Genomic DNA, 17,636 nt, shown 5'->3' with positions numbered 1-17,636 from the left:
ATAGGACCAAAGTAGACAGAATGGACCGAATAAGACTGAATTGGACCAAATAGGACTAAAGTAGATAGAATGGACCGAATAAGACATAAGAGGACCGAATAAGACCAAATAGATCGAATAGGACCAATGTGAACCGAATATGATGAAAGTGGACAAAATAGGACCTAATGGACCGAAATGGACAAAATAGACTGAATAGAACCAAATAGGACCAATTTGGATCGAAAAGAGAACTGAATAGAGCCAGTAGACCGAATAAGACCGAAATGGACTGAATAGAGCCAAGTTGACCAAATAGGACCGAAATGGACCAAATTGTTGGACCGAAGTTAAATGACAGTTTTATAATAGGGGTGTTATTTATTTATTTTATATCCTCTTTCAAAAAAATTGTTATAAAAAAATATCCTCTTTCAAAAAAAAAATTCATATGCTCTTTCAAATTCAAAACAAAGAAGAATTGATACGAAAAAAAAGGAACAAACAAACCGTGAGATATTAGGGAGTGAGGGGAAACGTAAATTCAAAAAAAAAAAAAAAAAAAAAAAAAAAAAAAAAAGAGCAAAAAGGTTTCATGTATTTTTTTTTTTATTGGTTAAATTGTTTTTTAGTTAAAATTGAGCTAACAGAGAAGCTGACGTTAATTGCCTCGGGCCCGTTCGTTATTTATTGCTTGTATTTTGTTGCTTTTTTCAGCTTCTGTTTAAGTAAAAATCTTTATTCAGAAAAAGAAAAAAAAAAAACAAAAACAAAAAAAATCCTCACCACTTAAAAATAAACAAAACAAATTCATTTTACATTTTCATTAGTAGACAGTGCAAATTCAAACATTTCAAGAAGAGACAGAGTTTGAAGAAGAGACTAGAAACTAGTAGTAGCAAGTAAGTGTAAGAATTCTTATAACTGTTTCATCGTTTTTTTTGGGTTTTCCTAAGTTTATGTTTTGGGTGTGTTATCGACAAAATAAATCTGTATCTATGAACTCCTTTTGTTGCTTCTCTTGTCCTATGTTTTGACTTCTGCAAACTGCGTTTCCTATGTTGAGATTTTATGTTTTGGGTTTCTTGAATCTGTTTTCAGGTTGTTGATTACATGGGTGACATCAAACTTGAATGACTGGGGGTTTTGTTATTCACTGTTAGCTCTTAGAATTCACATTTCACAATGAAATTTGCTCTTATAAGCACTAATTCCACTCACCCATTTGCTCCATTTTGTGCCTGTGCCTATACATCCTCTAACTCTAAGCCAAAGTATCAGAACCAGAATCAGAATCCAAATCCAATTACAACATTTTGCAAACCCTTTACTTTGCCCACCATACTCTCCTTTAAATCAACTCATTTTAAACCATCCAGATTAGTTACGCTTTGTGCTTCCCGTGCTGCTAAACCAGCCAATGCTGAATTTGAGAATAGTAGGTTGGATGAGGAGGCTTTGAGTGAAGAAACCATTGTTGAAGATGAAAATTCACAAAGCCAATGGAATGTGGAAGTGGGGAACCCCATTGTTCCAGCCAATGTTGTCATATTGAGTTTGAGTGACCAAGCCTTCTTGCTATTGGCGTTCATTGCCTGCATGGTACGAAGTTTCCAGTTTTTTAGTGTTAATTGTGTTGTGAGGCTTGCAGCTTTCAATAGCTTTAATGGAGGTTTCTTTGTTTGTTTTAAGACATGTTTGGTTGCCCCATTAGAATATAATAATGGATCATTTTGATTCTCCATCATATTGGAAGTGAAAATTAATTGCTATTCAGAACAAGAAGAAGCATTGAATGACAAGATTTTAACTTTTTCAACAAATTACAGGTTTTATGAGGAAATGAGAATGACATCCAAAGTTTTGCAAAATTTACAGTTCCCCTTCCTAACGTTTTTATAAATATAAAGATATACAAATGAAATTCCTATTTCACCCTTGAGTTACCCTATTTTTGTGGAGTAACTTGCTTTGGTAGAGTGATAAAGTTCCTAATTTGCCTTTGGCTAATAGATGAAATCCTTATTTTCCCCTTCTCAACTGATTCTCCAAAAAAGAGGAATGTTTAAATTGGTAACTAAAAGGTCAAAATATGCATTTCATGGTATTTGTTATGTTTACCATAAATCTAAGGTAGGGGGTTATCATTTTTGCAAAAATTTGGGGGTCGCTATCATTTCTTAATATCTTAAAGAAGGTTGGGGTTATTTTCTTAAATTTTTTATGTATATTGTAACGATGGTTGTAACGCTAATGACTTGTGCAATTAACAACAATGATTTTTGAAGACCCAGAACCATAAAGATATATCTATTCTTGAGGAACAAAATTTAGTTCTTCATACTAATCAAATTTTTTTAGGTATTCATATAGTCCCTAGAGGGAAAAAAATGAAAACAGCAATGATGTTATTGGTAGTTTACAAGGGAATGGAAAACATTTTCAGCTAATGGCTTACCTTTCAAAAGTTTGAAGTAGTTCAATGAAAGTTGGACATTACTATGAGCAGTAAAATGATTATTGTTAAAATCTTGAAAGCTATGTTACTTCCATTCTAATTTGCAGGTAGTTATGTATCTTAGAATTAATTGATATTTTTTTTGTAATCTTTGGGATATGTTATATGACAAAAATTGGTTATGATTTGAGTATGCTTTGATTTAAACTTGTAGTAGACACTAAGCGTTCTGTTTTTTGGGGCATACTTGCTAGCTTAAATTTTTTTGGGACATACATGAATAATTTTCAATATGTGCAGACTTCTGTGGCATTTACTAGTCTTGATATTGCTGCTGTCCCAACACTATATGTAAGTTGTCTTATGTCTGACATTATGTTCTAGTTAAGAATCTCTTTATATTGCATGTCCTAGCATTATGTGTGAGACTTAATAGGTTTCACTTTTGTCTATTTGACTACCTATTCTTTTGCATTTAGAATGTTAGATTGGATAGATAAGAGTTGAATGGTTAAGTATTTGTTCTAATGATTTCTATAAGTTTTATGGTTTTAAGTGACTAAGAAATTCGACAGTTACTACATACTACCAGTTTATGCTGCCATCTTCATCCATCCTCTTTTTGACCTTGTTGCCTTATTGGGCCCGGAGAAGCTGATCAAATGTTTTGCCTTTGGTCCTTGTTAAGCCTGAAATAGGCAACAAGATGCTTTGCTTCCTTTATGATTAAGTGCTTTCTTTCTCATGCTCTTTTCAGCTAATTGCTACAGTTTGATCCACTCCCCACTACACAGTAACCACCTAATCTCCTTCTTGCCAATAGATTTAGTAGCCAGTAACAACTCTACCTTTCCTTTTTTCCCGACTAACTGTTTATAAACACATGATATACACGAACATGCTCTATATCAGACTGATATGGAAGATGAATAGTGTCAAATCTGGTTTATGTAAGATAACAATAGGTGCTAGTTTGTGTAGGTATGCATATTCTTCTAATTTTGATTGCCTAAATCAAAAAATGATATACTAGGCTAAGCTTGCTTACACCCTACCTTCTAATAGTTAAGGGTTTTTTCCACTTTGTGTTTGTGCATGAGTGTTTGAATAAAGAATGATTAATGCATCATTAGGAATTTGAAATTTTATCTGTTTTCACATTTTACACTTTTTTCTTGGTAGGTTTTGTTTACACTCTAAATTATGGGTATGAAAATTGAGATTTTAACATTCGTGTCATGTCTCCTAGAGAAGAAAACTTGAGTGTCATTTTTTATTGTAGGAGGCATTGGTTTAGGTGCTTCTGGCCTCTCTCTCTCTCTCTCTCTCTCTCTCTCTCTCTCTCTCTCTCTCTCTCTAAGTAATAATGATTTATAAAAGAAAGCGTTTTACATTTATGTCACAGAAAATATTGCTATCATCAGCAGATCAAAGATGAGAAATTAACAAGCTATTAGGAAATTTATTTCTTGCTCGAAAGCCTGATGCATTTGCATCCTCCATAGCTCTCACCAACGTTCTGCTCAACACCTCCTCCATAACTGTCTTCTTTCTAATAATTAGATTTCACCATGCTGTTTTCATATTTCAGTTAAGATGTCTATCTATATATCTGTGTCTCAGTGTGTACTTTTCAACACTCATTTTTTTAGGATCCCACTCAAGCTGTGTCTTGTAATGAATTTTTGGCTTTTTACTCATCTTCCTTTTATAGTCTTGTCTTTTCAATTGATTCTTGTAAACTTACCTCCTCCCCCCCCCCTCTTCTTTTCCCTTGGGGAAAAGAAAGCTCTATTTTACCTCATAGTTGAGACGTATCTGGTGTTTGTTAGATGGTTTGAGAAATGCTTGTGGTGCTCGAATTGTAAGAAGGTTGGCTTTGCCACAGTAGATTATCTCCAGAAATATATAGTCTCACAGCTGTGGTGGGGATTGTAATGGAAAAACTCTCCCTTGGTGCTGCATTTTGGGGCAATATTTTAGAAATTGGTAAATCAATTAGTCAAATGACGTCCTTGGGTGATAAGAATGTTGCTTAATTTACTTTATGCTCACTGTTGGCTGGCCAACATTAATGTGAAGCTTTGGTGGTGCATAGTAATGAAGAAGCTCTCCGCTTTTGAGGCCACACTGTGAAAACTGGCTTTTCGGTTCCCAGATAGGTGGGCTTGCTGAGGGTTTTGATGTATTGTTTACATTAAATTTAATTTGATGCTCTCTGGATAATATTTTCATCAAACATGTCCAAATTTTTTCTGTTTAAATGATCTGATTATTTATATTGATTAGTCTATGAATCTGTAAATTTTAGGGGCAACACCAAGATCTCTAGGCTCTAACGTTACAGTCCAGAGTTGTAAAGATATGATTTTGATTATCGATATTCAGATATACTACTGCCTGAGAACAATGTCAGAAAATTTTTTGTGGGTAGTATCATATAATGATAAATTTTTGAGATACTGCTGCTATCTGTGTTGGGCTTGTGCCCTCATTTGATTCTCTGGTTTGACATAATAAAGTGAGTTTTCTTTTATGTCCCAGATATAGGAATTCTAGATGGTCTTAAATTTTTATTTGGCCAATACTTCATTTTCCTAAAATCTGCATGCTTGATCAGAAAATTAATAATGTTTATCAGATTTCAATTTGCAATCTGTTTCTTGCACATTTGATCATTTGAGACTTGCAACTGTGATAGACATTTGAAAGTGTCTTTATTCTTGTATCATAATCTGTATCAAACGGTGATGAGTTTGAGGAGAAAGCAAAGGCACCTGTTGTTCAGCAGAGAGGACATTTCAAAGAGAGGACGTTTCAAAGTTACATTTGAAAATGTTGACTTAGAAAAGGTGATCTTGTTAATTGTAGTTCCGATTTACCTTTCTTGTGAAGGCTAATTTTCCTCCCTTTCTTTCAAGTGGCCCCGAGTCCCATACTGGAAAAGAGTCACAATATGCAGGTGAGGTTGGGTTAATTGTTCCAAAGTACATTTAAGTTTCTCCTCTCTCTCTCTCTCTCTCACATTTCAAACTCTGTTTCACTTCATTACTCTCATCACATCTCATAATTCTTAGTTTTTACTTTATTTCTCATCAATTCCTTTTTGTTTTATCATTTTGTTAGTAGAAGGAAATTGTAAAACATCCTCTATTTATGTGGTTTTTTTTTTTTAATGTCAATATATTCAAATTATTTTTTATATAATTTATGTTTTTTAATGACCATCTAGAAAAAATTATTAGATTGGCCAATTGGGAGAGAGATGGTTCAACGAAAATGAAAACAGAATGAAGTTGAAAATAACGTATTAAGGGCATTTTGGTCATTATAAATAATTTGTACAGTATTGTTTTAATTGTTTCTTGGGATGGAGTTGCATTTCTAAGGCAATGTTGTGTTTCCTGGGTAATTTTTAAATAGTCCCGAGCAATACTCGGGCTCTCATAAAGGGGGTGAGCCCCACATGTGGGTCCTATTATGAGCCCCACCAATTCGTGAGAGCTTGGATTATTGCTTCTTTTTTTTTTTTTCTTTTTTTTTTTCTTTTTTTAGTATTGTTTTGAATTACTAACCTTTTTCCATGTTTGTTTCCTACTCTCCCCCAAAAGCTGCAATTCCTTACTTTAATTAATGTACCCTACTCGACTAGTTCTCATAAAAGTTGCAAAGCCCAATGTATTTTGGTTTGCAGATTTAATTTTGAGCTTTTTATTAGAATTAGAATGGCTGGATTCGAAAAGTCAAAACTATTGAGAATGGTTAAAAGTGCTCTCATGCTCTTGTGTATGTGGAAGCAGTAGGAGTCTTGTAAGGTTTTTAACTTTTACAAGAGAGTAGTGGCCTCCCTTCGATGAGGCCTGTTTTGGGTGAAAATACAGGATGGAAGAAGATCTAGAAGCATTTTGGAAAAAGCTATCCCTTACTGAAGAAGAGGATGAGTAGGTGGTGCTGGGTAGCAATAGCACAAAAGCAGCAAAGGAGTTGGGTAGGAACTGCCTGGTGATGAAAGTGCTAACATGAAGAAGCATTTCAATTGATGCTATAAGAAAGAACCTGAGAATGGTGTGGAAACCGAATAAAAGTATGCAGATTTCCGAGTTAGAAGATGAACTGTTCATGGTGGAGTTTGGGGACGAGAGAGATAAGAAGAAAATCATTGAGATGCGACCTTAGAGCTACGATAAACAGTTGATTATCTTACAGGAATTTGAAGGGGAGCAAATGCCAAAGGAAGCGGTTCTCAAATGGTCTCCCTTCTGGGTTTAGATACATAATCTGCCTCTAAAAAGCAGAACGAGGGAAACCGGGTATTTAATCGGTGCAACGATAGGGGAAGTGGTTGAGGTGGATGTAGCAGAGAATGGAGTGCAATGGGGGAAGTGTCTGAGAGTCCGAGTGATGGTGGATGTTACAAGAAGATTAATTCGAGGAAAGAGGGTCACCATTGAAGGAGGGGAAGGTAGGTGGGTTTAGTTTAAGTATGAAAGACTTCCAAATTTCTGCTATCAGTGTGGGCTGCTAAACCATGACATGAAAGACTGTACCGAGATGGAGAAGAAGGGCAACCAATCTGAGCTGAAGGAGCTCCAGTATGGGGCTTGGCTAAGAGGAGATGTATTCAGAAGGTATGTGAGAGAGATGGATCAAACAGGAAGAAGAGGTACCCTGGATAAGTTCAGAGAACCTACTGAAGGAAATGGTGCTCGAACGAAAGTGGTAGCCCAGCGGGTCGGCGGCGACGTGGTGGAGAATAACAAAGCCGAGAAAGGGTAGAAAGGGGAGAGTGGCAAGCCGGAGTCAAAGATTCCAATCCAAAAAGGTGTAGACAAGATGAAAACGCCAAGCGAGACAGACGGAGTGGCACAGGGCAGTGTGCTTATACATGAAAGGGGAAAGGCCAGTCAGGCAGAGAAGTCGCCAGAGAACCCTTTGCCCATCTTAGGATACAAACCTGTAATAGAAAAAGAGTCACGAGATAAAAGAGAGGAAGAGATGCAGAGGGAGACTATGACGTCACGACAGGAGAGCCCTGGCTTTGTTTTTAATGTAGGCCAAAGTACAGGGGAGCATCAGGATGTGGATAAGCTCGATAAGGTGGAAATAGCCCAAGGCCCAATGGCTATGTGTTACAAGAAAGAGGTGGGCTAGGTAGCTGAGTCTCTAGGCCCTACGAGTGGGCATTGGAAGAGAAAGGCAACGGAGATTCGGCCCAAAAATTCAGCTGAGCAACCAAGCCCGAGTGAAGCCCAGCCTATAATACAAAACAAAATAAAACGTAAGAGCCCGATTCCATTACAAGAGCTGGAATTGAATGTCACTGAGGCTAAACGCAGAAAAGGGGGTAAAGAGGGCAAAGCGTTGGGGAAGGAGAACACTACCATCGATGGCAAAGTGGCGGCGACTGCAATGCAGTGCCGTCAAGCTCAATGAGTCTTCTAGCATGGAATTGCCGGGGTCTTGGATCACCCCCGGCGGTTCGAACTCTCACTGACGAGGTGAGAATGAAGAATTCGATCCTGGTCTTCTTATCTGAGACTAAAGCAAGTTTGAGCAAGATGAAGGGTTTTCAAAACAAAATAGAATACAGGGAGGGGATTGTGGTACCTAGCGACGGAAAAAGTGGAGGCTTAGCTATGATGTGGAGGAAAGGAACAGAGATAAGACTGAAGAGTTGTTCGAATTCTCACATTGATGTAGTGGTAGAAGGCATGGCAGACCAAGCTCCGTGGAGAGCAACTAGTTTTTATGGCCATCCTGAATCAGGTAAGAGGAAAATTTCTTGGAGTCTTTTGGAAGCTTTGAATAAACAGTGTGATATGCCTTGGGTTGTCTGTGGGGATTTTAATAAGATAACCCAAGCTGATGAGAAGATAGGATGGTTAGATAGGGATGCAACACAGATGTGGGAATTTAGGGAATGTTTAAGCAAGTGTGGTTTGATAGATTTAGGCTATGTGGAGCAGAGGTATACTTGGTGTAATGGAAGATTTGGGGAGCAGAGGACGCTAGTTCGTTTAGACAGAGTTGTAGCGAATGAAGCGTGGAGATGTAGTTTTTCGGAGGCTAGTGTTCACCATTTGGCTATGTCGGGGTCAGATCACTGTATGATTGCTCTATATCTAAAAAGGAAAGATCTAGTAAAACCAACGAAGCGAAGATTTATGTTTGAAGCTATGTGGACCTGTGATGAAAGGTGTAGGCAGATTATTAAGGATGCCTGGGATCCACTCCGAGCTGACACTGAATTCCAAATCCATGAAATGCTAAAGTGCTGCCAAGATCACTTGCAAAGGTGGAACAGGGAGGTATTCGACAATATCAATAAAACTCTAAGAGTTAAACAGCAGAGATTACAAGAAATTGAGGCTCTAGATATGCTACATGAGACTGCTGAGGAGATAGAGGGTTTGCGGAAAGAAATTAATGAAATACTGATAAAGGAAGAAGTGATGTGGAGCCAGAGATCAAGAGCCCTGTGGATGAAATGTGGAGATCGAAACTCGAAGTTCTTTCACGCAACGGCAACACAGAGACAAAGGAAAAATAGAATTGAAGGTCTTTGGGGAGCAAATGGGCAGTGGCAAGAAGAGAAAAAAAGGGTTGAAGAAATCATTTTGGAGTATTTTGGAAAAATTTATAGTACAGAGCATCCAAGTGGGTATGAAGTATAGGTTGAAGATGTTGAAAAGTGTATAACACCGGAAATGAACAACTCTTTACTAGAGAACTTCCGAGCGGAGGAAATCAGATATGCCCTCAACCAAATGCATCCAACAAAATCCCTCGGCCCCGACGGTATGTCCCCTTTATTCTATCAGAAATACTAGGAGGTAGTAGGCCCTTATGTGACTAAGAGTGTTTTACAAATTCTTAATTTTGGTAGTTTACCTTGTGTGTTGAATGAGACATATATTTGCTTAATCCTGAAAGTGCAGTGTCCTCAGGAAATTACGAAGTTCAGGCCGATCAGCCTGTGCAATGTAATATATAAGATAGTGTCCAAAGTGTTAGCAAACAGGCTGAAAAGATACTTCCAAAGGTTATTGGAGAAGCTCAGAGTGCTTTTGTTCCAGGGAGATAGATCACTGACAATGTTTTCGTCGCCTTCGAGACTATGCACATCATAAAATCAAAAAGGAGAGGGAAAATAGGTTTAATGGCGGTCAAGCTTGATATGAGCAAAGCGTATGATAGAGTCGAGTGGAAGTACCTAGAAGGGGTGATGAGGAAAATGGGCTTCTAGGAAAAGTGGATCCAACTTTCCATGATGTGCGTGAGAACAGTGTCTTACTCCGTCCTCATTAACGGAGAACCGAAAGGACGAATCATTCTTACAAGGGGGCTGCGTCAAGGGGATCCCATCTCACCCTATCTCTTTTTGTTATGTATGGAAGGGTTGTCTGCCATGTTTCGAAGGGAAGTAAGACTGGAGAGGATAAAAGGGGTATCAGTGTGTCGGGGAGCACCTCAAATATCCCATCTATTCTTCGCTGATGATAGCATAATTTTTTGTAGAGCAACTTTGGAGGAGGCCAATCGGGTGAGCCAAGTGTTAAAGGATTATGAGAGGGAGTCTGGGCAAAAGCTGAATAAAGAGAAAACATCTCTCTTTTTCAGCAAAAATACGGGGAGTGAAGTGATGGAAGAGGTGAAGGAATTGTTTGGGGCGCAAATCATTAGACAACATAAGAAATACCTTGGATTGCCGCCAATGGTGGGAAGGGGAAAAAGGAAAGCTTTCAACTGAATAAAGGACCAAGTGGGACGAAGAATTGCCGGATGGAAAGGCAAGTTGCTTTCGAAGGCGGGTAAGGAAATTCTCATTAAGGCGGTGGCGCAAGCCACCCCAACGTACATGATGAGTTGTTTCAAGATCCCGGATGCCTTGTGTAAAGAGTTAAACTCCATGGTCAGAAATTTTTGGTGGGGGCAGAAGGAAAATGAAAGGAAGATGGCTTGGGTTTCGTGGGATAAGATGTGCCAAAGAAAAGCGGAGGGCGGGCTAGGCTTTAGAGACCCCAAGGCTTTTAATTTAGCGCTTTTAGCCAAACAAGGGTGGAGGATCATCCAAAATCCAGATTCGCTGTTGCATAGAGTTCTGAAGGCAAAGTACTTCAAAAGTACAAGTTTCTTGGATGCTCAGGTAGGAAACAGCCCCTCTTACACGTGGCGAAGTCTGATGGAAGCCAAAAGTGTTGTGGAGAGAGGAATGAAGTGGAGCGTTGGTAATGGAAGGAGCGTAAACGTTTGGAGGGACAGATGACTTCCTACCCCTGAATCCTTTAAGGTAATCAGCCCGAGGAGTCAGGGGACGATGGTGGAAAGAGTTGAGCATTTGCTGGATAGGGATAGAAGGGCTTGGGACATTAATAAGGTGCGAAATACTTTTCTTCCTTTTGAAGCAGAGACTATTTTGGGGATCCTGATCAGCCCAAGTCTTCCCAATGATTCGAGGATATGGGCTTGGACAAGCAATGGGATATTCTCCGTTAGGAGTGCGTATGGAGTAGCTCTTAAAGTGTTAAATGATAATAAGAAGAAAGAAGAAAAGGGAGAGTGCTCGGATTCCTCATCAATGGGAAAGGTCTAGAAGTCCATATGGAGGCTTGAATGTCCAGGTAAAATTAAGCATTTCCTTTGGAGGGCATGCAAAAATATTTTGCCTACCAATTTATGCCTAGCTAGAAGAAAGGTGTCAAGTTGGGATGGGTGTGCTTGGTGTGGTGAGATAGAATCTTCGAGCCATGTGTTATGGGACTGCGAAGTTGTTGCTGAGGTTTGGAAGGGATCAGGTCTCAAGCTGCCTAGATGGAAGAATAATTATAGGGATTTTATTGATGTGTTTTGGAAGGTAAAAGAGGAGGCAAGGGATATAGATTGGATCGTGTTTGCCACAACGGCATGGAGCATATGGAATAATAGAAACAGTTTCAAGTTTGAGGGGAAGTTCAAGCCGGGGAAGAGAATTGTCAGTGAGGTGGCTAGGTATGTTGAGGAGTTTCAACAAGGCTTTAATTCAAACTCAACCATTCCCAAGCAGCCCCCTAGGCTTGGATCCCAATGGCGTGCCCTAGATGCCGGATGGTATAAGGTAAATGTTGATGTGGTAGTATTTAAAGAGGCTGGCAGCTGTGGAGTGGGAGTAGTAGTTAGAAATGAGGATGGATGCTTGATGGGGGCTATGAGTAAAAAGATCCCTTTTCCTCTGGGTCCTCTAGAAGCAGAGGCAAGGGCAGCGGAGGAGGGGATTGCGTTAGCAAGGGATCTCGGCCTAAATGATGTTATCATCGAAGGAGACACAAAGACTGTAATGTCTACCCTCGCGAACTCTGATCTGCTGCATACTCCATCCTCAATTCTGAAAGTAATGGAAGGGGCGAAATTCAGGCTGCAGGCCTTCAAGTCTTGGCAAACCCGACATGTTCACAGAAGCTGTAATGTGGCAGCTCATATGCTTGCAAAGCATGCTTGTAATGTTACAGATAGCTTAATTTGGGTGGAAGATACTCCCCCAATGATTTCAGCGCAGATCTGTATGGATGTAGTAAATTTGGGTTTATCCCTCAATTAAATGAAAGTTCACTAGTATTGACTATCAAAAAATAAAAAATAAAAGTTGCAAAATTTTAGTCATACGGAAGCAGCCTTTGTGCTCCCTCTCGGACTACCCTGTAATTTCATGGATGAAAACGCCCTTTAATAACGACAGTAATGAACCAACTAACAGCGTTTGGGACATTGTTTTAGGGTCTGTTTGGATACAACTGAAAATTGAAAACTGAAAAACACTATAACAAATAATTTTTAAATGTGTAAATAGTACTGTGGGACTTATTTTTAATGAAAAAGTTGCTGAAAAGTGAAATTTGTGAATTCAGAAATAGTAAAATTTGTGTGGAAAAGTCAAATGTTGCGGCTACTGTTCATGAACAGAGCCACAACAGTGATGAACAGTAACAAATTTCATCTGACAAAGCTAAAAAGTAAAAAAAAAAAAAAAAAAAAAAAAAATCTAAAACGCAAAACGTGCGTCTGGGAGCGCGCTTCTCAAACGCAAACATAGTAAATTGAACACATTATGCTTAGTGGTGGAGCCAAGAATTTTTCTTATGGGGGCCAAGCTAAGCATGAAAAGAATTTCATCCCTAAAAAAAAAAAATTTGTTTCATAAATTAACATTAATTCTAAAGTATTATCTTATGCTTTTTTGGTGTTATACCAAAATAAATTATTATTGATTCTTTATAATTTAGTAATTCGATAGTTGAAGGATGAGGATTTGAACTCTAAATGTATGTGTTGAAAACACCAATAATTATGTTATAAAAGATGCTAGCGGCTAACCACTTATTATGTTTTGTATACAATAAACATAATAAAATGTATCAATATATTACAAATATCAACAGCGTGTCAATGTCATGTATAACAGATTGAGAATAAAGCAGTCAATAAACAACTAAACATAAAATCCTAAACTAAACACAGAAACTCAAAAGGGCCAAAACAAACCAACAGAGAGAAATACCAGTGGGCACAGGCGTGAGTCCAGTCATGGCTCAGCCAGAGTTGAGGTGACAAAATAGTGACTTGTGGAGGCAGTGTCAAAACGTTGTAGCATGCAGACAATGGCAAAGGTGTAAGGGATTTTTTTTATTAGAAATATTTTTTCTTTTTCGTATTTGGACTCCTAGAGGAATTCTAATTTCGAAGGGATTCTTTTTCCTTATATTGTTGATTTGAGTTTTTTGTATGGAGCTTTTTACGGAGTTAAATTTGGGAATTTGTCATAGATGTTTGGTCCTTGGATTTGGATTCAAAAGAGCGTATGCCCAAGAATAGGCCAGATTTTTGTATTTCATCAGGTTGTTTTAGTTGATTTTATTTTATTTTTTGGATTTTTCCAAATCTCAAAATCCTAGGAGGGCCAGTAAGTTAATTTTCATAAACTTTATCATTTTCCCCATTTTATCAATATTATAGATGGAGAATTTGAAAAGTCAGGGGGGACCATGGTCCCCCCTGCCCCTTCCCTCGCTCCGCCAGTGATTATTTACGTGTAGACCCAATAGAAGGTGCTCTCTCAACAGGGAGCAAGTATTCGGTTGTTTAAGAGAGAGAGACGAAACAGAGAAGAACTTTGAGTGACAACAACGTACGTGTAGACCCCACCAAGCAGAAAGAACTCAGAAAGGAGCTCCTTCTATAAGAGCAATGCAGATGTTTCACACTTAACCCGTCCACAAAACTCTCGATTCCAGCAAAAGACTTGTACCTTTTCTCCTAAAAAGAAAGAAAGGAAGAAAGAAAGGCTTGTACCAAGAAGACTCGAGGTTGAACGAAGGATGCTGACGATGCTAACAGGTATGTTAACAAAAAATCACACACACACACATATATATATACACACACACACACTGCGACAGCAACAATGCTTAGTCCATGCAAATTTATTGGGGTGTGCTATAAATTCTCGACTTATTAATTAGGGTCGATTACATGACTTTTTGTAGCTATATTCTATTATATGTGAAGTAATATTTTCTATTACTTCTTTAATTATTATCTCCATTTACTACTTTTATTAAGGCTATTTTTGTTCTTTTCCTACATTTTTCATTTCCTCAACTGTGAAGAACAAAAATTAATGAAGAATATATGCTTATTCAGACTAACAAAGCTAATACAATTAGTTCAGAAAGCTAAAACAAACAAGCAGCAAATTAGACAGTAGGCAAGCACTAGCAACATGAAAAATTACCTCGATATTATATTACAAATTGATGGAATAAAGTGAATAGATGGATAGAAATAATAGTATATTACTATTTTGGGAGCGATTTGTCTGCCTCATGATATATATTAGAAACTTTTTTTAGCCCAGGTGTTCAAGGTATTTCAAGAGAGAGGAAAAAAGATTCCAATACAAAAACATATTACAAACTCCACAAGATCTCTGTTTAAGCCAAATAAATTAAGTTTAAATATTTAATGTAGCATATATAGTTATTTATATGTACTCATATTAGGAAAACATATTTCAGTAACATTTTAACTAGAGTACATTTTTGGTCCTTGAAATTTAGGGTAGTTGTTATTTTGGCATTTTATATTATAAAATTTTCATGTTGACTCTTCATCTTTGATTTTGTTTTCATACCTAGTTATGTTGTTCATTAACTGACATGTAAGTTGTAACTACTAATTACCACCCAATAAGACACATTACCCATTTAATTCAATTTCTATTAATAATCTCATCATTAGATGCTAGATAAGTGTTGTCCATTAAGACATGTAACCTGTATAACTCAATTTATGTTAGTAATCTACTCATTAAGTGTCTAAATAAGTACTGTCCGTTAAGGCATGTTACCCAAATAATTCCTAATGTTACCATTTTACTACAAAAATATACCACATAATACTTTAAGATGAAAATTTTGAAATATAAATGACTAAAATGAAAATAACCTCACATTTAAGGACTAAAAGTGTTCTTTAGTCTAAAATTTTTGTATCTTTTCCATATTTGATTAACTTGATGAGGCATGTGCAAATCTTGCCAACACATAAATAATAATTTGTTTTCGTTTAAATCTTGGTGAAGTTTTTAATAGTTGGGTTTTCCCAAAGACGCAAAGGCTTGTTCAAGTATTTCCAGAACCTGTGCAGAAAGTATGGAATAATTGGGAGCTACGAGTGTTGGCTCTTGTTAGTCTCACCTTGCAACTGTTTCTTCTTCACTTGGACAGTCGCAGAAGATATAGTGTTAAAACTCGGTTCAAGATCATTCTCTGGTTTTTTTACCTGAGTGCAGATTCAGTGGCAACTGTTGCACTAGGTGTCATATCCAATAATCAAGGAAATTCTTGTAATTGCAAAGGCTCCCAATTACAAAATGAGCTCACAGCATTCTGGGCACCGTTTCTATTGTTGCACCTTGGCGGCCAAGACACAATTACAGCTTACGCAGTACAGGACAATGAATTGTGGTCAAGGAACTTGCTTGGACTAGTTGTTCAATCAGTAATGGCACTCTACATCTTTCTCTTGTCTTGGAAGGTCAATTGGCTGTCGTTACTTACCATTCTAATGCTTCTTGCCGGGTTTATCAAGTATGCCGAAAGGATATGGGTCATGAGATTAGCAAATTGTGGTCCTAGCACTCCGAGCGCACGCAAACCAGTTGCTGAACCAACCATAGAAGAAGAAGCACTTGGGCTGTTTAAATATTTTATAGTTCTCTTTTGAAATCAGAAAGTCATTCATGCTCGAGAATTGTCTGGCCATTTTGACAGCACCTTTCATGGCTGGAAGGTGATTGAGGTTGAACTTGGATATGCTTATGATGCTTACTACACAAAGGCTCCTTTGTTTTTTACAGCTTGGGGTTTCATCTTCCGTTTCCTCTCATTTACTTCAATCTTTTTCTGTGTCTGTGCTTTTCCATTTAAAAGAAAGGCAGAATCACCCACTGATAGATGTGATTATTACTTACTTGTTATTGGCTGGAGTTATTTTTATAGAGGTATAATCTGTCATTTTACTTTGTGCCTCTGATTGGCCTTGGCCAGAATATGAAGGGTTAATGGAACTCCTTCAGACAAAATTTGCCCCCATAAGAAAACATTGTGCTAAACTGATCACTAGCAATCAAAGATGGTCTAATTCAATTGGTCAACTCAATTTGCTTAGCTTTGCCCTCAAAGATAAGTCTGATCAGGTTGGCCGTGGAACCCCAAAACTCTCTGCTAACTTGAGAGAGTGGGTCTTCAATCAAATATTGTCAAAACTAGATGGAGAACTAGAGATGCTCTTGTATAGTAACCATAAGCAGGTCTCTCCTTAGTTGAAGACTTAGGCTGTGTTTGTTTCACAGGGGGGACCATGGTCCCCCCTGCCCCTTCCCTCGCTCCGCCAGTGATTATTTACGTGTAGACCCAATAGAAGGTGCTCTCTCAACAGGGAGCAAGTATTCGGTTGTTTAAGAGAGAGAGACGAAACAGAGAAGAACTTTGAGTGACAACAACGTACGTGTAGACCCCACCAAGCAGAAAGAACTCAGAAAGGAGCTCCTTCTATAAGAGCAATGCAGATGTTTCACACTTAACCCGTCCACAAAACTCTCGATTCCAGCAAAAGACTTGTACCTTTTCTCCTAAAAAGAAAGAAAGGAAGAAAGAAAGGCTTGTACCAAGAAGACTCGAGGTTGAACGAAGGATGCTGACGATGCTAACAGGTATGTTAACAAAAAATCACACACACACACATATATATATACACACACACACACTGCGACAGCAACAATGCTTAGTCCATGCAAATTTATTGGGGTGTGCTATAAATTCTCGACTTATTAATTAGGGTCGATTACATGACTTTTTGTAGCTATATTCTATTATATGTGAAGTAATATTTTCTATTACTTCTTTAATTATTATCTCCATTTACTACTTTTATTAAGGCTATTTTTGTTCTTTTCCTACATTTTTCATTTCCTCAACTGTGAAGAACAAAAATTAATGAAGAATATATGCTTATTCAGACTAACAAAGCTAATACAATTAGTTCAGAAAGCTAAAACAAACAAGCAGCAAATTAGACAGTAGGCAAGCACTAGCAACATGAAAAATTACCTCGATATTATATTACAAATTGATGGAATAAAGTGAATAGATGGATAGAAATAATAGTATATTACTATTTTGGGAGCGATTTGTCTGCCTCATGATATATATTAGAAACTTTTTTTAGCCCAGGTGTTCAAGGTATTTCAAGAGAGAGGAAAAAAGATTCCAATACAAAAACATATTACAAACTCCACAAGATCTCTGTTTAAGCCAAATAAATTAAGTTTAAATATTTAATGTAGCATATATAGTTATTTATATGTACTCATATTAGGAAAACATATTTCAGTAACATTTTAACTAGAGTACATTTTTGGTCCTTGAAATTTAGGGTAGTTGTTATTTTGGCATTTTATATTATAAAATTTTCATGTTGACTCTTCATCTTTGATTTTGTTTTCATACCTAGTTATGTTGTTCATTAACTGACATGTAAGTTGTAACTACTAATTACCACCCAATAAGACACATTACCCATTTAATTCAATTTCTATTAATAATCTCATCATTAGATGCTAGATAAGTGTTGTCCATTAAGACATGTAACCTGTATAACTCAATTT

At 37.4% G+C, this 17,636-nt stretch overlaps 2 protein-coding genes across 3 annotated transcripts; both read left to right on the top strand.

Moving 5' to 3' along the window:
• Positions 1-726: 726 nt before the first annotated feature.
• On the top strand, positions 727-5,541 carry LOC112025706 (uncharacterized). Of its 2 annotated transcripts, none has more exons than XM_065781801.1 (4): positions 727-887; positions 1,081-1,581; positions 2,738-2,788; positions 4,749-5,537. In XM_065781801.1, the coding sequence occupies exons 2-4, from the start codon at positions 1,165-1,167 to the stop codon at positions 4,767-4,769; spliced, it is 489 nt and encodes a 162-aa protein (XP_065637873.1). In that variant the 5' UTR covers positions 727-887; positions 1,081-1,164; the 3' UTR covers positions 4,770-5,537. The 2 variants fall into 2 exon arrangements, with proteins under 2 accessions (XP_065637873.1, XP_065637878.1); XM_065781806.1 differs by having other exon boundaries at positions 728-887; positions 4,270-5,541.
• A 445-nt stretch (positions 5,542-5,986) lies between these two features.
• Positions 5,987-16,231, top strand: LOC112025716 (uncharacterized). Its single transcript, XM_024058393.2, has 2 exons — positions 5,987-13,804; positions 15,051-16,231. The coding sequence occupies exon 1, from the start codon at positions 7,867-7,869 to the stop codon at positions 9,109-9,111; it is 1,245 nt and encodes a 414-aa protein (XP_023914161.2). The 5' UTR covers positions 5,987-7,866; the 3' UTR covers positions 9,112-13,804; positions 15,051-16,231.
• The last annotated feature ends 1,405 nt before the right edge of the window (positions 16,232-17,636 follow it).

The sequence above is a fragment of the Quercus suber genome, unplaced genomic scaffold (assembly GCF_002906115.3).
Source record: "Quercus suber isolate HL8 unplaced genomic scaffold, Cork oak 2.0 scaffold_15, whole genome shotgun sequence".
Classification (NCBI taxonomy): Eukaryota; Viridiplantae; Streptophyta; class Magnoliopsida; order Fagales; family Fagaceae; genus Quercus; species Quercus suber.
Note: the sequence above shows the minus strand (reverse complement) of the source record. Positions and strands in the feature narration are given on the sequence as shown.

Excerpts from the sequence above, each read along its gene's own strand:
- LOC112025716 (XM_024058393.2), top strand. The coding sequence starts at position 7,867 with ATGAGTCTTCTAGCATGGAATTGCCGGGGTCTTGGATCACCCCCGGCG.
- LOC112025706 (XM_065781801.1), top strand. The coding sequence starts at position 1,165 with ATGAAATTTGCTCTTATAAGCACTAATTCCACTCACCCATTTGCTCCA. Across the intron at positions 1,582-2,737 it reads TGGCGTTCATTGCCTGCATG|ACTTCTGTGGCATTTACTAG; the intron begins GTACGAAGTTTC and ends CAATATGTGCAG. Across the intron at positions 2,789-4,748 it reads CTGCTGTCCCAACACTATAT|GGGCAACACCAAGATCTCTA; the intron begins GTAAGTTGTCTT and ends TGTAAATTTTAG.